Source organism: Protobothrops mucrosquamatus, unplaced genomic scaffold (genome assembly GCF_001527695.2).
Source record: "Protobothrops mucrosquamatus isolate PMUCROS unplaced genomic scaffold, P.Mucros_1.0 scaffold327, whole genome shotgun sequence".
In the NCBI taxonomy this organism is placed as follows: Eukaryota; Metazoa; Chordata; class Lepidosauria; order Squamata; family Viperidae; genus Protobothrops; species Protobothrops mucrosquamatus.
This window is the reverse complement of record NW_015386666.1, coordinates 882,478-902,641: the sequence shown is the minus strand read 5'-3', so window position 1 is coordinate 902,641 and position 20,164 is coordinate 882,478. Positions and strand designations below refer to the sequence as shown.

The window sequence follows — 20,164 nt, the reverse complement described above, 5'->3', positions numbered from 1 at the left end:
ACACATAGTCAAATATATAGCTGTATACTAAAAGGACATAAGAATAAAAAAATACAGATCCCAATAAGCCTTCTGATTTATGTCATCCAGTTTATTGTTATTGTTCTTGACTTCTTCAGTATTAACTGCTTTGCAATATAACGGCCATTCCCTTAAACTTAAAGGGTATTGTTAACCAAGAACAAACTATTAGTGCTGTTATTTTCCTCTGCATAATTACTTCACTCCATTTAATATAAATTAGGAAAGAGCAGGAGATTGGAAGATTTCAAGGAAAAAGTCATCAGATTTAACTGATTTTTACATTTACATTATTTGATGACTTACACTGTGTACTTTATGTTGGAGTAAGCTGTATAGAACAGAGGTCGAATTTATCTTCAAGCAGATTTGTATGAAATTGAACCTTGAGACATTTTTCTGTGCCTATTGCAATCTTGCGTAAGGGATGTGCAGCATATGCCTCTAGAAATGTGAAGGTCTGAAGTTGTGGAGATGGGGTGGGGAGAGCAGCTCTCCTTTCTTTTTCTGGGCCTTCCAGTTGTAACTATCCCCTCACCACAGGCGTAAGGTAATCTGTAATGCAGGGGCTTGCCACTGATGTCCATAACTATCACTGTTCTCAAAAATGGCAGTAAAGGTTAACTCATGATGCATGTTTCCATAGTGCTTCTATTCACCCAGCAACATTTTGTAATGCCTGTCAGGAGGTGATATTAGAAAATCAAAATGATGACTTGTTGTAACCTAAGTATATCTATCTATCAAAGAAAAAGATAAAGAACAGAAGGTGGCAGAAAATAATTCCACTGGTTTTCCTTCTGTTTAATTAGTGCTTTGTAACTGGCTATGCCTTCTGTGGCAATAGTAGCCTTTAAGGACACTCATGAAATATTCTCAAAATTCCAAATGTGCCCACCAGAAATCACTGCTGGAATACATAAGTATTATAGGATAATTCATTCTGTCATATGTCTTGATTAGAGAACTCAACATTTGCAACCATGCCATCTTCTGGAACAAAAATAGAGAATAACAGAGAAAGTCTGGTGACATACTTGAACTCAAGGACATAAAACGGCTAGATATAATCTTCACTCAGGTTTGGTTCTGAGTAAATCCATATCATATCAGTGTCACTTCAAACCAACCAATGTGTCAACTAGCAGGCTTGTCTCCCAGTCCTAAATATGTCATGTATCTATTAAAACAACTAGTGAGGAATCAACAGTTGTAACAGTCACAACTACTGTAAGATGCAAGCTGGAAAAAGCTTTGTGACTATTCCTGAAGATCTGAATAAAAAAGTTTTAAAAGGAACTCCTGAGTAATATGGAGGGAATTTTTACTGCCATCTGATAAAAGAATGCTACAAGTAAACTTTTGAATGAAGTTCTCTTAAGATTGTGCCAGAATGAATACCTCTCCTGCTTCGTTCCCTCAAATTCTCCTATCATAGCTCCCCTGTGCCAAGGCATGCCGTTTGTATTTGCTTTTCAGTATAATATGTGGCTACAAGTGCCTGCAAAGCCTTCACTTTCCTCTGCAAGGCACGCTGTGTACTTTCACATTCTTGACTTTGACTGATTGGCCCTTTCCGATCATGTGAGGGAGTTGGAATCCTGAATTGTAGCTTTTTGGCACTCCTCTTTTTCTCTCTTTTAAATTGCTTGCTCTTTTCAGCTCCTTGGGCTTCCTTCTTCTTTCCTCTCGGTACTTCAGTTAGACTGGGGAATTCTCACCCAGGAAAACTGCAGCAGCATTTTGTTTTTGTTTTTTGTTTTTAAACGGGGCACAGATGTTTAGACAGATGGCTAGCACGTCTGCCTCAGGCTGCCTCTGTGTGAATGCTATGTCAACAGAAGGCCAAGAGATGTACTTGCTATTTGATCAAACTGCAAGACGCTCTCCATACAGGAAAAGTAGGATCCTAGCACGCCAACAGCTTCTGACTAAAATTCAACAGGGTGAGTCACTTGCCTTGAGTTTTTAACTGAAACAGTGAAATGTTTGGGTTAGCCTTCTTTTTTTAACTCATCTGGTCAGTATTTCAGATTGTGGTATTTATCTAGTTTAGTTATTTTGGTTCTTGGAAATAGTCAGAATGAAACATTTCAAATTCAACTAAATTATACACGTGCATGTGCTATGTGTGAATAAGTGGATTGCATTTCTGCAGTATTATCCTTCTGCCTTAATCTGCACAGTCTCCCCCATTCAATTGCCTCTTTTTAATAGATATTCATGACCTTTGGACAGTAAATATTTGGAGTAGCAGAACTATACATGACAGATTGTCTCCCATGTGGACATGAAGGAACTACATTTTTTTTTAAAAAAATCCATTTATAGATCACAATTCCTCTGTGTACTTATTTCAATAATTTAGAAAAAGTAAGAAGAATAGATGGACCCATGTCTCCAGAGGACTCGCAAGGCATATTCTAAAGCATGTAACATTTTGTGGAAATTTCTAGGTCACTCAAGAATCGTCATTGGGCACGTCAATTTCTTTTTCCAATTATGTAATTGTGATGCTAATGGAATGGACCATTTGCCAGATTGAATATAATCAAAGTGAACTTTGGAGCCTTGGCGCAAAAAGCTGATGCTGTACATACAAAAAAAAAAGAAATCTGAATGAATGTTTCAGAAGTTAAATGAAATATCTAAAGAGAGAGTATCAAGTGCCCCATATTTCTCACTTATATGTAAGAAACTGGAAGCCAAGGCACCTATAATATTGCCTAGAATAAATCAACTAAATACCAGTAGCATATATTAAATCATGAAAAGCAGCAAGAGTAACAAAGTTCTGTATGATTTCTTATTTTCCTAGTTGGGTGCATGATGTATATTTACTCAGCAGTAAATCTCATTGAATTTAATAGGGAGTTGCAACGACAGCTGTGACCTTTGGAATGCAGATCTAAATTGTTATTACTGTTCTGTTGTATATAAGGTGAAGGGAAATCCTATTATATTTAATAAGGAACCATGCATATTTCAGCAATAAGCTGCTGATGAAGGAGATTATGCCCTTGGCAATGGAGCAAACCGTTGTTTTCAGTACAGTGTCAGGAACTGGAGATATTTGGAGGATGCTGGTCCTTGCTGTGGCTCTGCTTTCAGGAAGGATATTATGTCATGTATAATTGTGACCGAAAACAATTTTTCCTTTTGGGTTTATGTGAGCAATCCAAGCTGTATAAATTTAGTCTGAATTTACAAGTGATGTTTCCAGGAAAAGAAGAAGAAAGACTTCAAAACCTTCAAGATCATATCTGTAATGTAATGCAACCATATGATGATAGGTATTATTATTATTATTATTATTATTATTATTATTATTATTATTATTATTATTATTATTATTATTATCCTCCAATTGTATTTTCCCATTAAAACTTTAAAAAGGGTTTAATTCCTCAAGAATGTATAAACTTTTTAAGTAAGGATATAAGTCCTACAGTTTTAGAAATGTTCATTGTGATTTTGACTTGCTAAGATTTGCTCAGTTTTTTGGGGATCTTCTGAATAATATATGGCTGATGAAAACAAGAAAAAGGGCTTTTCAGTTACTTCTCAAATGAGCCTTTGTCTGTTCTGAAATAATCAGGAAAATGTGCTTCATTTCTAATTATTTTTAGTTAGAAACATTGCTGTTCTTATGTTCTAAAGTAATACACATGGAGGGCATCAAATTGAGATGGCTATCATACTACATACTACATCATACATTAATATTATTTGTTATATATGCAAAATATGTTTTTTCTAGTATTTTTGTGTACAAAGTGAATTTCACTGGTATTTTTGTTTAGCTTGATTTTAGTATAATTTTTATCCAGAATACTACGGTATATATATTTCTAACCCAAAATGTATGGCATTTTGGGCTAGAAATATAGAATATTAAGACTGAATGCATTCTTAACCAAATTACCCAAATATCTGAATCAATAATATACTGTGCAAAACAATAACATATTTACAAATTATTTTCTTATAATTGTATTGAATTTCTCTATCTGGAAAGCATTATGATGAATTTTATGAATCTTGAAGTTTTGTAGGTTTCCCTTGAAACAAATACTGGGAAATATTTTTCCAAACAAGCATAATAGGGCTTGGACTTTAAGGATACAAGTTATACATTTTGATCCTGCTGCATATACACTAATAACTTGGATAATGTTGAAGAAACAATCAGCCAATAGACATAATTTTGAATTCATCCATCTGGATGTTACCAGTACGGCAGATCTTGTATATATAATGGCTTATTGTCCAGGCCAGGAAATTTTCTTTCTGGCAGAGGAAATGTTGTGTATGTTAGGATATGATAGTATGGAGGAAAATCCATTCTTCCACTTGAGCCAAAGAACTTACTATATAGAGTCAGCTGTTAAAAAGCTGAAATGAGTTTTTAAGGTTGTCATTACTTGTCTTCAATTTCCAAGCAGTAGTATATTTGAGGCTGTAATGTTATAACTAGCTGACAGATAAAATCATGTTAGATTAGAAAGTGGCAGAATGACTTTGATTTGTAGGAAAATCAACAAAATAATATGGTGTTTTGTCAGTCTATATGTGTAAACAAAAGTTTCAACAGAAGAGACTATTGTATATGTAGCTCAGGGTTGAATGGGAAGTCCTTGTTAGTCTCTGAGCCTGGTTGTTTCCTTGGAGAATGTTTCCTTATCTAACTAGAGAACATCATCAGTGTTGATGAGTTTGCACGATTTATATAGAGTAGTTTGCTCTCCCAGTGTTGGTGGGAATGTGTTTTTCTCCTTAGTAGGTCCTTGATTAGAGTAATGCTTTCTGCTTGAGTGTTTGTCTGGTGTAAGTCCATGCTTAGAAGAATGTTGGCTGCTGGAAAGGACATGTTCTGGTTTTTTTATTTCTTTCTTACCTTTTTATTGTCTCTTTTGAATGGCATATAAATGAGGTTTATTTCTTTGTGTCTATTGATGGCTGGTTTATCTGACTGCCAAGCTTCCAAGAATCCCCTATCTTTTATCTTGGTCTAAGATGCTCAGTTTCCCTGTTGAAACTATTGTTTGAGTCTGTCCATGTGCAGTGAGATTAAGAAGTTTTCATCATATCCTCTGACTTCTACTTGCTCTTCATGGATGTGCCCTACTAATATTCTGCCTATTTGTCCTACTGTATATACAGTCATTACACTGTATGTTATTGATGATTCCTGATTTTTCTTCTTGGGCTACTCATCTTTTGGGATACTTAAGAGGTTTTGGGGTGATTTAATAAGTTTACATGCAGCAGTGATGCTATGTGATTATAATGGTCTGTTGGTTGTTCTTGAGATGTTTTGATGTATGATAGTGTTCTTTTTTATAGCTTGTGCTGGTTGTACTGTAGTAGATTGAGTGATCAGGAACTTTTTGATAAAGTTGTGTAATTATCGATTTTGTTGGAAGATGTTGGAGTGCTTCCTTTTTCTGATGTTCTGGCTTGCTGCAGTGTGTTTGTATTCATTTAAATTATGCTTTTACCCAACTCCTCTTGTGAGAGGTTGGGTTGTTACCTTGATAATGAAGTACTTGCTTAGTGTGAATTGTTTTTCTGTAGATTTGTCTTTCTAATTTGTGGTTGTTTCATCTGTTGATGAGGATATCCAGGAAAGGAAGAGTGCTGTTGTTTTCTTCTTTCCTTGTGAATGTAATTCCTTTGAAGATGTTGTAGTTTCATGTGTCTTCTCTAGTTATTATGATAAATGCGTCATCTTATTACTGGATCCGTAGTTTTAGTTGTATGTGTGGAAGAGATTTTTTAATGTTGTATTCATGTAAGTAATTCAACTGTTTTGCCTAGTTTCATCTATCAGATATTCTGCTTGTCCATCTGCTATCAGGGACTCTGCAGCCAAGCTAGCTAGACATGTGGTGGTGTAGAATTGTTTTAGAATTGTAACAATTAGAAATAGGAGAGTGGACATTATGAAACATTTTTTTTAAATATATGTACCAAGGAGCTATTTCCAAATGGAGGCCTCGTATTTTTGAGGTCCCTAGAAAATACGCTTTTTGTGGAAATCCACCTAAGTAGGAAGAGAAAAGTGAATGGAAGTGGCTGTGTTGTGCCTGTTCCTTAATAAAAACAGATCAATGGCAGAATCAGAAAGTAAAATGAAGAGAAAGGTCACAGGGCCCCAGAAATCAACAGAGGATGTTCAACAATGCTGTGTGTTGGTCTTTGCCAAACTTTCTTTTAAAACATATAAAAATTGTATCATTTTTTGTAATCTAAACCTTTGTAATTAATATAGAATGTTTCATTCTAAAATTTTGGGGCTGAAGATTTAGCAAGTGAATCTTTTGTGGCCCAGCATACCAGAAGAACCATCTGACTACAGAGTCAAATATCCAGGGTTGATACTTCTCCACTCTATTCATGCCACTGTTTAAATGGGTTTGAAGGATGAAACTATTCCTGCCATATGAATTGCCTTTTTTTTCCATTTCTGATGTCAGGAACATAGAAGCTGTTGCAAATTGTGTATATATGACCAAAAAATTGAAGAAGAAAAAGAAACAAAGATGCTAGTTATATATAACTCTGAAATAATATACATATTAGGTGTGTTATGCACGTCAGCTTATGAACTAGTCATGAGTTTACTGCAAAGGCTTGTTTTATTTATTTAATTTCAAAAGATAATAACCATTTCTACAACATATTTGTGCCCATTCCCAAATACTTTTCCAAGAACTCTCCCAAATATCAGTAAAAAAAACCCCTTCAATTTTATTCTCATTGTGATAATCTTTATTTAAATGGATTTTAAGGATAAAATGGCATATGAATTGTCATTTGTTAATTTTTGGTGGTGGGATAATAGAAGCTGTTGTAAGGAATGAGTATCTGTATATGTGAGAAACTGAAGAAGAATAAAAAAGACAAAGATGCTAATTATGTGATTTCTCTGAAATAATATACATAGCCTTCTAGAGACACATATCCCCAAGACGTTCAGTCCAAGGTCAAAAAATAGCATAGTTGAATAAAGGATGTAATATTAAGAGTCCATTGGAGAAGAAAGAAACTTTCTCTGTATGAACTTTATTTTAAGTTGCAGCCCTGGTTTTGTGCAATTCTCTGTCTTCTGCCCATCCTTCAAATCCCATTCCACAATATTCAGGAATGTTTTGAATCCTTAGAGAGAAATCTGAAAAGGGCACAGTATGCTGCAATAAAAGAGAACGGCTGTAAAAGTTCTCTCTGTGAACTTCCTAAAATTTCTCTTAGGAATCAGGCTAGCATTAAGAGTTCTCTGAGTTAACAGTTTCAGTAATATATATTGTCAAAACGTAAACACTAAAAGCTATTATTCTTGCTTCGAACTGCAAGATGGATGGCATATTAATTAATTAAACAAACAAATAAATAAATATTGGCTCTTTCAATTTTCTATTTTAATATTAGCATGCTTTTATAGCATGGTTTTAGAAAGACCTCAGGAGTTTTCATTAAATTGCAAGAAAGCAACTGTCCATTTACAAAACTCAAAAGCCTTTCAAGAAATGTCAAATGTCAAAGATTGAGGAGACAGTTCAGTTTTGTAGCTCTTCCAGAATGTCACCAGAAAGAAACACCACATTTGGGGACCAGCATTTGAAGCCTCCGTTCAGTTGTATTTCATACAAGATTTGTAAAAGTGCATATTTTGTCATGAAGCTCTTACTATAAGAAGAACATGAAAAGTTTGATGTGGCATTAGCTCAACAAAGCACTGATGCATGTTCTTTAATTCAAGGGTTCTCGCATTATATAATTACACCCCTCCTAAGTTAAGCCAGTGGTTTTGCAAGACTTCCTGACATTGTACAGGTATAAAAAAGATGGACAGCAGCTAGGTTAATTTTAGTTTTGCATTTAATTGATCAAAGAGAAACATATTGCAAGCTATACAAACTTCTGATTCATTTATTTGTGTTATTTATTGTAATTTGCCATTATACAGATCTTATTGCATCTTACAATCCATTAAAAAGATTAAATATTAACCATTTGAAACACACAAAAATAAAAATTGACACTGACAACATCAAGGTCACACTGCAGGTAATCAGTTCTGAATATGAGAAGTTAAAATCAGCTCTTTATCTGGCTTTCCAAAATTGATGATTCTTGACTTACTGAGGAAGCATAGAAGGACATCTCTTGTGTTTCTCCTATTTATGTGACACTGAGGATTTCAGGCAAGTGCGTACTAGGAGAGGAACTTTTGCAAACATCAGGGTTCTATTTCATTAAAAGTTTTACATATATATATATATTTGTTTTATTATAGATTTACAATATTCTATTGGTAGATCTCAGGACAATCACAAATGCATGCCCAACACTAAATTTTAGTAGCGTGAATTTGCTAAATATAACATTAAGTAGTTAATTTAATTTTTATTACATACTAGCTGTACCCGGCCACGCGTTGCTGTGGCTCAGTCTGGTAAAAGTGTGTGTTGCTTTTACGTCCAACAGATGGCGCTGTTTTTCAAAAAAGCATGTTTTTACCTGTCACAGGTGTGACATCTATATAATATAGGTATATAAAAACACGCGTGTATTCGAATGCAATGTTGTGTCAAAATTTCAAAGCAATCGGTGAAGAACTTTCGGAGATTTAAGATTTTGAACAAACGAACATTTACATTTTTATTTATATAGATAACACATCTTGATGTTTAACAAAATAAAATCCTAAATGAAAAATTATACTTTAGATACATTTATATGCATTATATATTTATACTGTAAGATTTATACTTTAACATTACTTAAACAAGTAACAGGCTGGCTACAGCTTTCCTTACTTTAAGTGAACCTACTGAAATCAGTGAAAGTACATTAAGCCCTTATTAAAAAGTTCCATTAACTTTTTATATCTGGAAGCAACTTCCCTTTTTTGTAGAAGTTGAAAAATATTTATCTAGTACAAAATGCAAGTTTTATTTTTAAAATTTCCCCTGACTGGAGTACTGCCATTTCTCCATGTGGTTCTCTTGCCTTCATTCTTGTTGGTAGTTTTCACATCCTGAACAAGATGTAAATATGCGTGATGTGGAGTATTTATTGACATTGCTTTTGGAAGAACTATGGGGACTCAGTAATGATTACTCATGTGTTCTTGAAAGTAAATAAGGTGGAGGCTTTCAAAAATTCATATTAGATGAGTCAGAAAATTATTATGCCTTTTGGAGTTTATAGAAATAGACTTGACTGTGTCATTCAGTACTTTGCCTCTAAACCATGAATAGTTCCATTGACACTCTGCACCCACGCTGCTGAACAATTCTGCTTATTATGAACCAGAATTAGCATTCTTTTTTTACTTTTTCATATTTTATAGAATTAGCACAAAATAGTTTCAAGATTCTTTGTTCCAGGGAGCAAATCTATCACAGCAGGTCCTTCAACGTGACCCCAGAAGATGCGCATCCCTCCTTTTCATTTAGCACACAGGATATGATACCATCCATCTTACGAAATAAACTCTAGTATATAAAAATTACGCGTAAGATAACTTGATCGTATTTAGACATTTTATAGTAACCTGCAGTGAGTCAAGAACACAGTAAATGTTTTAACACAGATTCTATTGTGGCTTCCTACTACTAATGAAACGGACTCTAGGAATAAGCATTATCATAATTTGGAAAGAAAGTCCATGGGTCAACTGAAATGTGTGTTCTAGGTTTTGGCTAGTTACAGAAATTATTAAACTTAAAAATCTGAACAAAAAAAATAGAATGGCATCTATAATGCATTGGCAGTTTAAACCAAAGACTGGCTACTAACTCGTTTCTCTTAACTAATTAAACTATAGTAACACGGTTCTATTGATTGATGAAAAAAAATTATTTGAAGATATTGGATACATGGATATGATAGCAGTGTTCCAATATGGTTATTTCAGCTGGCAGGACTGGCCTAAGGGGTATTTTAAATTTGGTTTTTAAATAGTTTTAAAAAAGAAAGGCCTATATTAATATTTTATTTTAACCACATTTTAAATTTGTATATTGTATTGTTATTTTGTTTTAAATTGGCTGTAAGCCGCCCTGAGTCCTTTAGGAGAAGGGCAGGGTATAAATGTGATTAATAATAATAATAATAATAAATAATAATATCTCAGGGGCTGCCATAAAGAAGAGGGAGTCAAGCTATTTTCCAAGGCACCTGAAGGCAGGACAAGAAGCAACGGATGGAAACTAATCAAGGAGAGAAGCAACCTAGAATGAAGGAGAAACTTCCTGACAGTTAGAACAATTAACCAGTGGAACAACCTGCCTCAAGAAGCAGTGAATGCTCCAACACTGGAAGTTTTTAAGAAGAGATTGGACAGCCATTTGTCTGAAATGGTATAGGGTTTCCTGCCTGAGCAGGGGGTTGGACTAGATGACCTCCAAGGTCCCTTCCAACTTTTTATTATTATTATTATTATTATTATTATTATTATTATTATTATTATTATTATTATTATTATTATTATTATTATTATTATTATGTAGCAGGATCAAAGAGCACAAAAATAAATTCAAAGTGATAAGTTCTGTGGAACTCTTCATAATACAGAATATTACAGAAATGATAGATTTTTAGAGCTAAGGAGCAATTTTTTTCTTTGTCTAGGAATGTTTGGTACAATATGGCATTAATTATATCTCTTACTAGCAGCAGCAGTTCGGCAGTTCGAATCTCACTAGCTTAAAGTTGACTCAGCTTTCCATCCTTCCAAGGTCAATAAAATGAGGATCCAGATTGTTGGAGGCAATATGTTGACTCTGTAAACCGCTTAGAGAGGTCTGTATAGCACTGTGAAGCAGTATATAAGTCTAAGTGCTATTGCTATTGCTACTAACTACTCTATTTAGTGAGTATTCTGTGTCACAGGACTAACTTTGAACTGGAGCCCCCATGACTGAATCATCTACTGAATTTGTGACTTCTTTGCTTCTATCTATCCCCTGTTGGGAAATATAAAACTTAACACTTTTTTTCTACTGCTAGCAGTGATCATCTTAGCCTTCAGGGGAAAAAAGTCTTTTAAAGCTCTATACTGATATACCAGGAAATAAACACAGAACGTTTTTCCATTAAAAAAAGATCTGCCACTGAGCCAAAGATTTTCCCTGAAACAATCTTGGATCTTCCTGGCCTGGCTTCATTAGTAGCAAATTCCAAAGCATCAATCAGATGGAGAAAGAACTAAGCCCCCTTTGCTCTTGTACATTCAGTTCATGGTATATACAGTGTTGCATCTGTTTAAGAAAGAAAGAAGTATTCATAAGCTTTCTCAAAGAAATTTCCTGTGACATTTTAAGACACTTTGTTTGTAACCGTTTTTAGATATTTCTGCTTTCAATCATCTTGCCTGCTATGCAGGTTGGGAGTTTTAGCTGAATTGAGTATTATGAAGTCAGCTCACAGACGAGTAATGGCAAAGTTATTTCCTGAAAATCTTTGGTTTTGGGTTTTTTTTAAATTCAGATTACTAAAAATTTCATGTTCAGGTCATCAGTGTTATTGCCTGGGGTAAGAGCGAAACTATTATTGACACTGATATTTAAAGTTGGAGTGGTTATAAAATGGAAACTATAGCCTGCAGTATTTTGGGGTGAGATTATACTTCTATTCTAATCATAATAAAGCAAATTCTTTTTTAAAATTCTAGTAGAAGAATGAATTCTTTAGTATTACCATATTGTTAGTGGGGGGGGGGACCCAGTGGGTTGTTCTGTTTGACACTCTTTATGCATTCGTTGGGATGCATCAAGAAACACTTAAATCCATTCCAAAGGTGCTTTTTTCAAAAAACAACTGGACTTTGTTTTTCTTGAAGACATTTTGCTTCTCATCCAAGAAGCTTCTTCAGTTCTGACTGAATGGTGAAGGATGGAAGGATTTATATTCCTTTGAGTCATCTGGTCAGCAGCAGTCTTTCTGAGAGTCATTGAAGCCACTCGGAGGTTTATCTGTCACCTCAGGGTCACCTGAATAGTGCAAATGGGTGTGGAACCTTCTTGGAACTGCTTCAGGAAACAGTGATTATGAGAGGGTGAATTTCTAAACACCCATTTTGGATCCATTTTCTCTCAGACAAAGAGTTAATGATAGGTGATTAGACAGCAGCTTAAAATAGAAAGGGATAGAGTAGCTTAGCTAATTTAAACAAATTCGGGACTCAAGGATTGTATCATACAGTACTGAAAATAATAGCAGAGATCATCTCAGAACTATTCTAGATAAGCTTTAAGAATTCCTGGAGGACTTGTAAAGTACTAGATGATTGGAAAAAATGTCATTTCTATATTCAATAAGGAAATAATTCCTTAATCTGTAGACTTGTCAACTTGACTCGGCAAAGTTCTCAAACAGATCAAGCAACTTGGAAAGGCAAGCTACATCTGTCATATTTCCCATAATAAGAATAGAGTATGGGCTAAATGATGATGGGCTGATCATTGTTTGAATGATTGTGCCCAAAGAATGTGCCCAAACTTTGTAATAGCTTTATTTCACCTTGAAGAGAAGTCTTAGAAAGAATGCTATAAAGCTCCACCTTGTGTTTTTCAACATTTTATCAATGGCATCAATGAGGGAGTTGATCAAGTTGCAGGTGACAGAAAGATGGGAGGGTTGACTAATGTGAATAGCAATAGCAGTAGAATTATATACCATCCCATAGTGCCTTACAGCACTCTCTGAATGGTTTACAAATGTCAGCATATTTTCCCCAACAATTTGGGTCCTCGTTTTATCTACCTTGGAAGGATGGAAGGCTGAGTGAACCCTGAGCACCATCAGAATCGAACTCTAGGCTATGAGCAGAGTTTGCTTGCAATAGTGCATTCTAACCCCTGCACCACCACAGTTCTCTAATATTTTACAGGTGAGAAAGATTATTCAAAAAGATCTTGAATGTTTTAAGCCAGGGACTGAAATGACTATACGAGATGCAAGTGGTAAAAGATGGCACAGGAACATGAGGGCAAAGCAAATAAACTGCACAGAGAGACAAAACTACATTGCTACAAGTCATCAGGTTCTGCTGAAATCTACCTGACAATTTTTAAAGTAGTTATATTTGAAATTATTGATCTCCTAGTAAAATATATGTAAATTGTTGATGTTATAATCCATATCAATTAAAGACTAACTTTATTGGAATATGTCTATCGTTTTAAAATCATCTGCCATGCTATAATTTCTCTATATTTCCTGTGATGCCAATCCTTGATTATCCATGTTTTTACAAATATTTGCAGATGAGCCATATGAAAACAGGAAACGAGAGGACTTAAATGGATCAGAGATTTGGTTACGAATAAGAATTCTAGCTCTGATGAGCTATCGTGTAGAAGAATTGGTCACAGGTTCTAATCTAGTTTCAAAGGAGACAGATTCAGTAATGCTTTATCAAATGATCTAATCAATCATTTAACCAATTCTGACAAATTAGAGCTCTTTATAAATGTACCTACACTCTAACTGATGTTTCTGTTTGTGGAGTCGGCATTTCCTAGTGGTTTTATCCTAAATAAAATAGAGGAGGCTAGCTTTTTACACTTCCACAGGCAGATAGGAGGTCATCAACTGCTGAAGAGATGTTAAAAGACAAATGAAATGCAAACCATAACTTTTACTATCTTCTTCAGCCATAATACATTTCTTTCTGATTTTCTAAGCAGCTAGAGAGCTTAAGGTAACTTTGAATCCAAACCAATTATGAAAAAATAATAACTGAAAAACACACACTAGCATATTAGTGCCTTACCTAACAATCTGAACCATAACTTGAGGCTACAGTAGAACTCATTAAAATCTATTGCAAGAACACTGTGGACACTGCATGTATCTAGTCAGTGCAGCAGAAAGGGCAAATTTCAAACTATCGAAATAGTTATAGGGTTCAATACTTTTCCAGCAAATTGGGATGGTTCTGATAAGAGTTTTTTATGCTAATCATCATCAATATCATCATCACCACCATCATCTCTTTATGCTTAACCTGTATCATTTTCAGTACTGACATGTACTTGAAACTGAAGCTGTTCTTCTCTCAGATCTATTTCGTACTTTCCTTCAGATCAGAGCAAACTTGCAAACCAATGATATAATATTGATTGATGCTGCCATCAGGTGGGTAATGACTTCTAGCTATTACACACATAAGTAGATTTTATCCATGAACATTATAACATGCAAACCCATTTCTACATTCTCTCTATCAAATCAGATATATCTTATCTCTTTAATTTAGGATTAAAATAGGCACTAAATGTAGCATCATACAGTTTTGTCCATGAATTTCTTTAAAGATAAAAAGCAGCCCTAAGAGATTGTGAGCTTATTGGACTAATCTACGTATTATGTTAGATCGGTGTGTATAGACAGAAACTGATTGTTCTCTTTCTCCTGAAAAAAGCAGGATCATCCTGATCCAGATAAAGGCTATGATGCATGAGACAAGGAGTGTAACCATTTTGGTCCACCAGAAGTAGTCCATCAAAGTTTCCATGCAGGTCAAACTAAGAATTTTAGTGACTTGGGGGAACACTTATACATCTCCTGCACTGTAGGGTTGTATAGCAATCCAGGTCTGAAGGCAAAATGTAACTTGGAGCATGTACAGACATGCTCTGTCAGGAGCTCCTTAAACCAAATACATCTTTTCCCTACCCCTTGTAGATGACAGCTGTGTCCCTCATGAAAAAGCTGTTAAGATGCAATATACATGCCCCTGCACAAACCAAATCTTGAGGTCTGAATGCCATACTTCTTAATGGGTTTACACAATACCTAGCTGCTATATGTTTTGTTTGGTTTTAATTTGCAATGTGGCATAACCTGTGGCATAGTATTGCAGTTTGTTGTATTGACTGTCCGGTGAAATGGATTCCTGAGAGTGAAGAGGAGGTGGAAGGCTACTGCAAGCTACCCTCCCTATTACATTTTCAAAGGATCATGGAAGCTCTTCACAAATACATTTGGGAACTTATGAAAATCATGCTATCTCTAATGGTGGCCCAATGATAACTGAGTTTTGTTATGTTTAGTTTTCTGTGTTATTACTTGTAAGCTGTAACAAACAACATACAAGCCAAGGTAATAAATGAATAAATTTCCAGAAGCTTCTTTGGCTTATCTACCCTTCTCATCCCTCTCTTAATACTAGTGAAACTGCCTGGTTGTATATTAGGACAAGTGAAAGAAAATACTGGTTCACATGTTGTTAAACTATAGCAGGGGTCTTCAAACTTGGCCCTTTTATAACTTGTGGACTTCAACTCCCAGAATTCCTTAGCCAGTATGCCTGGCTGAGCAATTCTGGGAGTTGAAGTCCACAAGTCATAAAAGGGCCAAGTTTGAAGACCCCTGATCTATAGTATTTGCTTCCACAATTATGTAATGGCTGCCAATTAGAATTAAGTCACCAATAGCTACTAATAATGATGGGACTGGAAGCTGTTTGTTTTTCAGTAGCTTTATTTAGAGAACACACAGAGTGCTGCTAGGATCATGTTCTACTTATGAGCCTTAAGCCAGAATTTCCAAGAGTTCTGAGGGTCACCAAGCTGAGATAAAGTGCTCAAGGCATGTACACTAATATTTGTAATTATGATATATTGACCACTAATCGTGGAATTTGTTGGTTTAGTGAATAAATTCTAAATGAAATAATGCAGCAATTAAACCCCAATGCAATAAGAAATTGTTGCATAATTTTTCTGGTAAAATCTAAATTTTACTTTCTTGGTTGGATTTTTGGATCAATCATTTATGCTGCAATACTGCCCTCTCTCATAAGCAAAAAGCACACTGTATATTTGTAATCAAATTAGCTTTTTAAAAAAATCTGTAGCTTGAGGATATTGGTTTATTACTGATTTCCAGCTCTATTTTCATTTACCAAATGACATTTGGAGAGCTTCTGTTTTGAACATAATCACCTAAGGGCATATGCTGCATGATTCAATTATTGTAGAATGTCACTCCCTTCCCAGAACACATGGCTGAAAATATTAGCAAGTTTAATCACTCCCAGTGGTTTTCTTTTCACGCATCAGGTTTTTTTTCAGACAGGTTTAAACAATAAAAATTCAGTTCTGTGGATGAAATGTTCTGCCTATTGTCTCTGTTCCTAGAAGCTCTCTTTCCCATTTTTTAATAATGGTTATTAGTGTATTTAGATCCATCAATAAAAAACTCAGAATCTACATTTGAAAAAAAACTGGTATATATGAGATTTGAAAGATCATTTCAAATTTATCTGAGAGGAAATGGAGATGGTTGATGTCAAGATTCAAGCCTCTGTTCTTTTCTCTGTGTGTCATACATGCAACACACATAGAAAAGAATAGAGCTTAAATCATGCCTATATTTCTATTGTTGCTTTCAAACCTAAAATCATGAGTTCCTCCATGCTGCCTTTGGCTTTGTTTGTTTTGTCACCAGCTTTCAAAAGGCATTATTGGTAGTTTTTAGCACTGCAACAGCACCATCTTTTGTCTGCTGCTTTTATTGGCAAAGAGATGGCTTCAAAACACTCTTATTATATATAGAAGAAGAATTTCACACCTTAAGATGACAAGATCTTGGGGGCAAAAGTCCTAATTACATAAATCTTCTAGGCCCATCTGGAGTTCCATCTGACGAGATCTAGGTGGTAAGGCTTTTCTGCCATGGCACCTGTCATTTGAAACAACATCCCCACTTTTATGATCCTCTGGAAAGTCCTCAAAATGTGCTTTTTTCAAAAGCTTGGAAAGTCTATGTGCTGGTTGTGTTATATGTCATATCTTCCCTCTCGCAGTCTAGCGAGTATTCTTATTGTCTTAACAGATATGTAAAATGCTTTAATTCCTTGTTTTATTGTATGCTGCCCAGAATCACTTCTTGTCAGATGGGTGGCCATGTTAATTTGGCCAAATGAACAAACAAATCAAATGTGTAAATAATTAGCACCAAAGCTTTGGCAGGAGTCCATATCAAGGTTTAAGATAGATTGTTGTAGATGCTTCTTTATTTCGATTCTCCTTTTTTCCATTTTATCTCCATTTTATTTCTCCACTGATATGCCTGTCAGACCAGATGAAGAAATCAATAACTACTTTTATTGAAATAGCTATACTAACAGAGTCTTGCATGTCTGAGTGTGCTTCACTTTATTTTTGTGTGTACTAGGGAGGGCACTGTTTCTCAAATTAAGGGTTTGGGGGTTTTTTGAAAAAAAAATTGTTGCCTTGTTAGTGGATATTTCTCCTGTTCTACATGGCTGTTTCTTGTGTCCTGTACATCATCTGCCCCACTGGCCACTTCCTCGCTTCAGAGACTACAAAAATCACCCAATTCACCTTATTCAGAAAGGAAGATGAACCTGAGTTTAAGAATTTGCCATTGCCTCCTTCCTAGGGCTGAGAGAAAGTGATTGCCCCCCCCCTCCTATCACCCAGCTGGCTTGGTACCTAAAGTGGGACTAGAACTCACAGACTTCTAGTTCCTAGCCTGATGCCTTAACCACTACACCAGACTGCCTGTCAATCACGGTAGTTAAAAATAAATAAATAGGGCAGAAAAAATAAACAGTTCAGATATCCAGGCTGAAGTGCAATGTGCCAGAGTCTTTTAAATTGACCTAAATTAGTCTCATCGCCTTTTCTGGTTCAATACATGTATCGGTATGTAGAATGTACATGAAAGTGTGAGGTATACAGTTAGTCCTTTCTTATCAATAGTAATTGGAACTGGCAACTGTGTCACTAAGTGACAAGGTCATAAGCCACAACGTCATGTGGCTCAGTCAACTTAGGATGTCAATTGCAGCAGCTCTAGTTGCCGTTATTAGGCAATTCCCACACAGTTGCAGTTTGGGGGAAAAATGTAACCTCAAATAACCTTTGCATTTTAGTTTCCTTCCTAGTTGTTGTTGTTATGGGAAAACCCTAGCTTCAGTTTTGGCAACTGCAATTAGACATGGCATAAGTCTCAACAAGAAGCATTATGATATGCAGTTTGCTTAATTTTAGAGAAATATATTTATTGGAGAAAATATATCTTCATAGCATTTAAACTCCATAGTTTAGTTTGTATCTCAAATGTCAAGTCAGGGAAATCAGGATATTCAGGCTCACCCTGGTCATCCCCTCCATCAATATATGTTACACAATAGGACTAAAAGAACTGTTTCTTGGTAGATTTCATATTTCAAATATCTTACACTCTCATCAGTTATTATTGGTTTACTAAACTTAATTATAGACATTGGTGAAATAATACTGGGGCTAACCATACTGAGAAGAATGTTCAAATTCATCTTGCTTTGCCACTGTTTGTTTCTTGTCCACCCTCCACCTCTATACTATTATAATTTTTGATTGCCGTAATGTTTCTCCTATCCCTCCAAATATTTGGCAGCCATTAACCAAGTAAAATAATGGAACTGTGTAGAAATAGCAAAATAAATCAAAAGAAATTATAATCTCTTTTTGTAGCTCTTCCTACAGTTCCGTGAATACAAATTCATTACTTAAACACCATGACCTCAGGTATATAAGTGAACAATTGTGCCTGAGCTGAGGCATCTGTTAGGGGTCAAATGGGAGCCTAGTGATAAAAGCATAGTTGCAATGAAAGTGCCATCGTATGTTGTAACATCACATGCATGAATAGTTTACGGCATGATACCATTTTTGTTATTTTTCTAAAAGTAATGAAGCCTGCTGATGCCTCTACACTTGAGTTGAATAAGGAAATTACAGAGCCCAGAGTCTATTGCACTGTGAGCTTTTTTTCCCATTTTCGTTTCAGCAGCTGGTGCTGCACATTTATAGCCCAGTATGATATTCTCAAAGCCTGTAATGATCTATTAAAATCAGGACCCAGAAGATGAATTAGGTCCTCCCTCTCTTTTTCCCTATCTGCTAATTGGTAGGACTCTGGCTATCAAAACAAGGTTGAATGTGTATGGATTTTGATCATGCCTATAGAATGTCAATGGGCCTTTCCTCATTTTATATTTTCCATAGTCTTCAATTATTTTAGTTTAAGGCTCATACAGCATGTGAAAATTAACCATCTGTTTCTAATAACCCAAAATGTATATCCAATACTAATGAACACTTTTGTATACTTACATGCCTCTAAAACACTGGAGGCAAGTTTTTCCTCTCAAATGGAAAAGTCGTAACAGCTGCATGAGACACAAGGACCCAGTGCTTCCCTCTGGTTAGATTTCTGGCAGCAAATTTCTAACTGCAAAGCAACTTTCCAAGCTGCTTAATTACTATAAGCCTGTTAAGTGTAACTTCTTTGGTGGCTGAAAAATAAGCTTCCTTTTAAAGATTTTTAATTGAATTGTGCAGTTTCTGAACACCTGTGCTCATTCTCAGCCCTCCTAACTCAATACATTTAGATATGTTCTAAAATTAGGGAGGAAATTTTGAACAATGAAGTGACATTCTTTCTAACCACCACCACCCAGAATAACCCAGAGGCATTCATTTATACTGACTCCCATGTAACGATTTGTAGGATTGTAGCTTTAAACCAGTCACCTGAGAAAGAATTCTAATAGTTAAAATGCTACTTTGCATATAATAATAAATTTATTATTTTCAATTGGGAATTTTTAGATTGTTTCCAGTAAATGTAAAATTGTCTTTACTACTTATATTTCAAGGTTAAATACTCATTGTATTCTTTCAAACACAGGGCATTTTTCAAGAACTCTGAATGCATTTTTTAATTCTGCCATACATAGCATTAGTGACAAGTATATTGCCCACCTTTTGTGATGTCTTCCAAGAATCAAATGTTTGCCTTGCGTTATTCCATTTTCTTGGCACAATAGGAAGTGAGATAACTGTCATCACAGCATTGATGTACTCCATCTGGCCTGATCAAAAATCTCCAAAATTTACAATCTCACAGACTAAGACTTTTCAGCAACACAAGGCACATTTAGAAAATTATGAATATTGCAAGTTTACTTAAGCATAAATATCTAATTTAGATATGTTTTATTTGTGACATTTTTTTCGGTAATCATGAAAATGTTTATTTTAAATGTTTGCACACTTATATTCCATCCTTGCTTCTAAGATGAATATCTGGGGGGGGGGGGGGAACCATG

The 20,164-nt window shown here is 35.2% G+C and overlaps 1 protein-coding gene across 1 annotated transcript in view; it reads left to right on the top strand.

Moving 5' to 3' along the window:
- The first annotated feature begins 1,776 nt into the window (after positions 1 to 1,776).
- The window catches only part of STARD13 (StAR related lipid transfer domain containing 13), a 74,356-nt gene continuing 55,968 nt past the window's right edge, over positions 1,777 to 20,164 (top strand). The window contains exon 1 of the mRNA XM_015815235.1: positions 1,777 to 1,967. Within this exon, the coding sequence (XP_015670721.1) occupies positions 1,799 to 1,967 (169 nt within the window). The 5' untranslated portion in view covers positions 1,777 to 1,798. The remainder of the gene's footprint in view (positions 1,968 to 20,164) is intronic.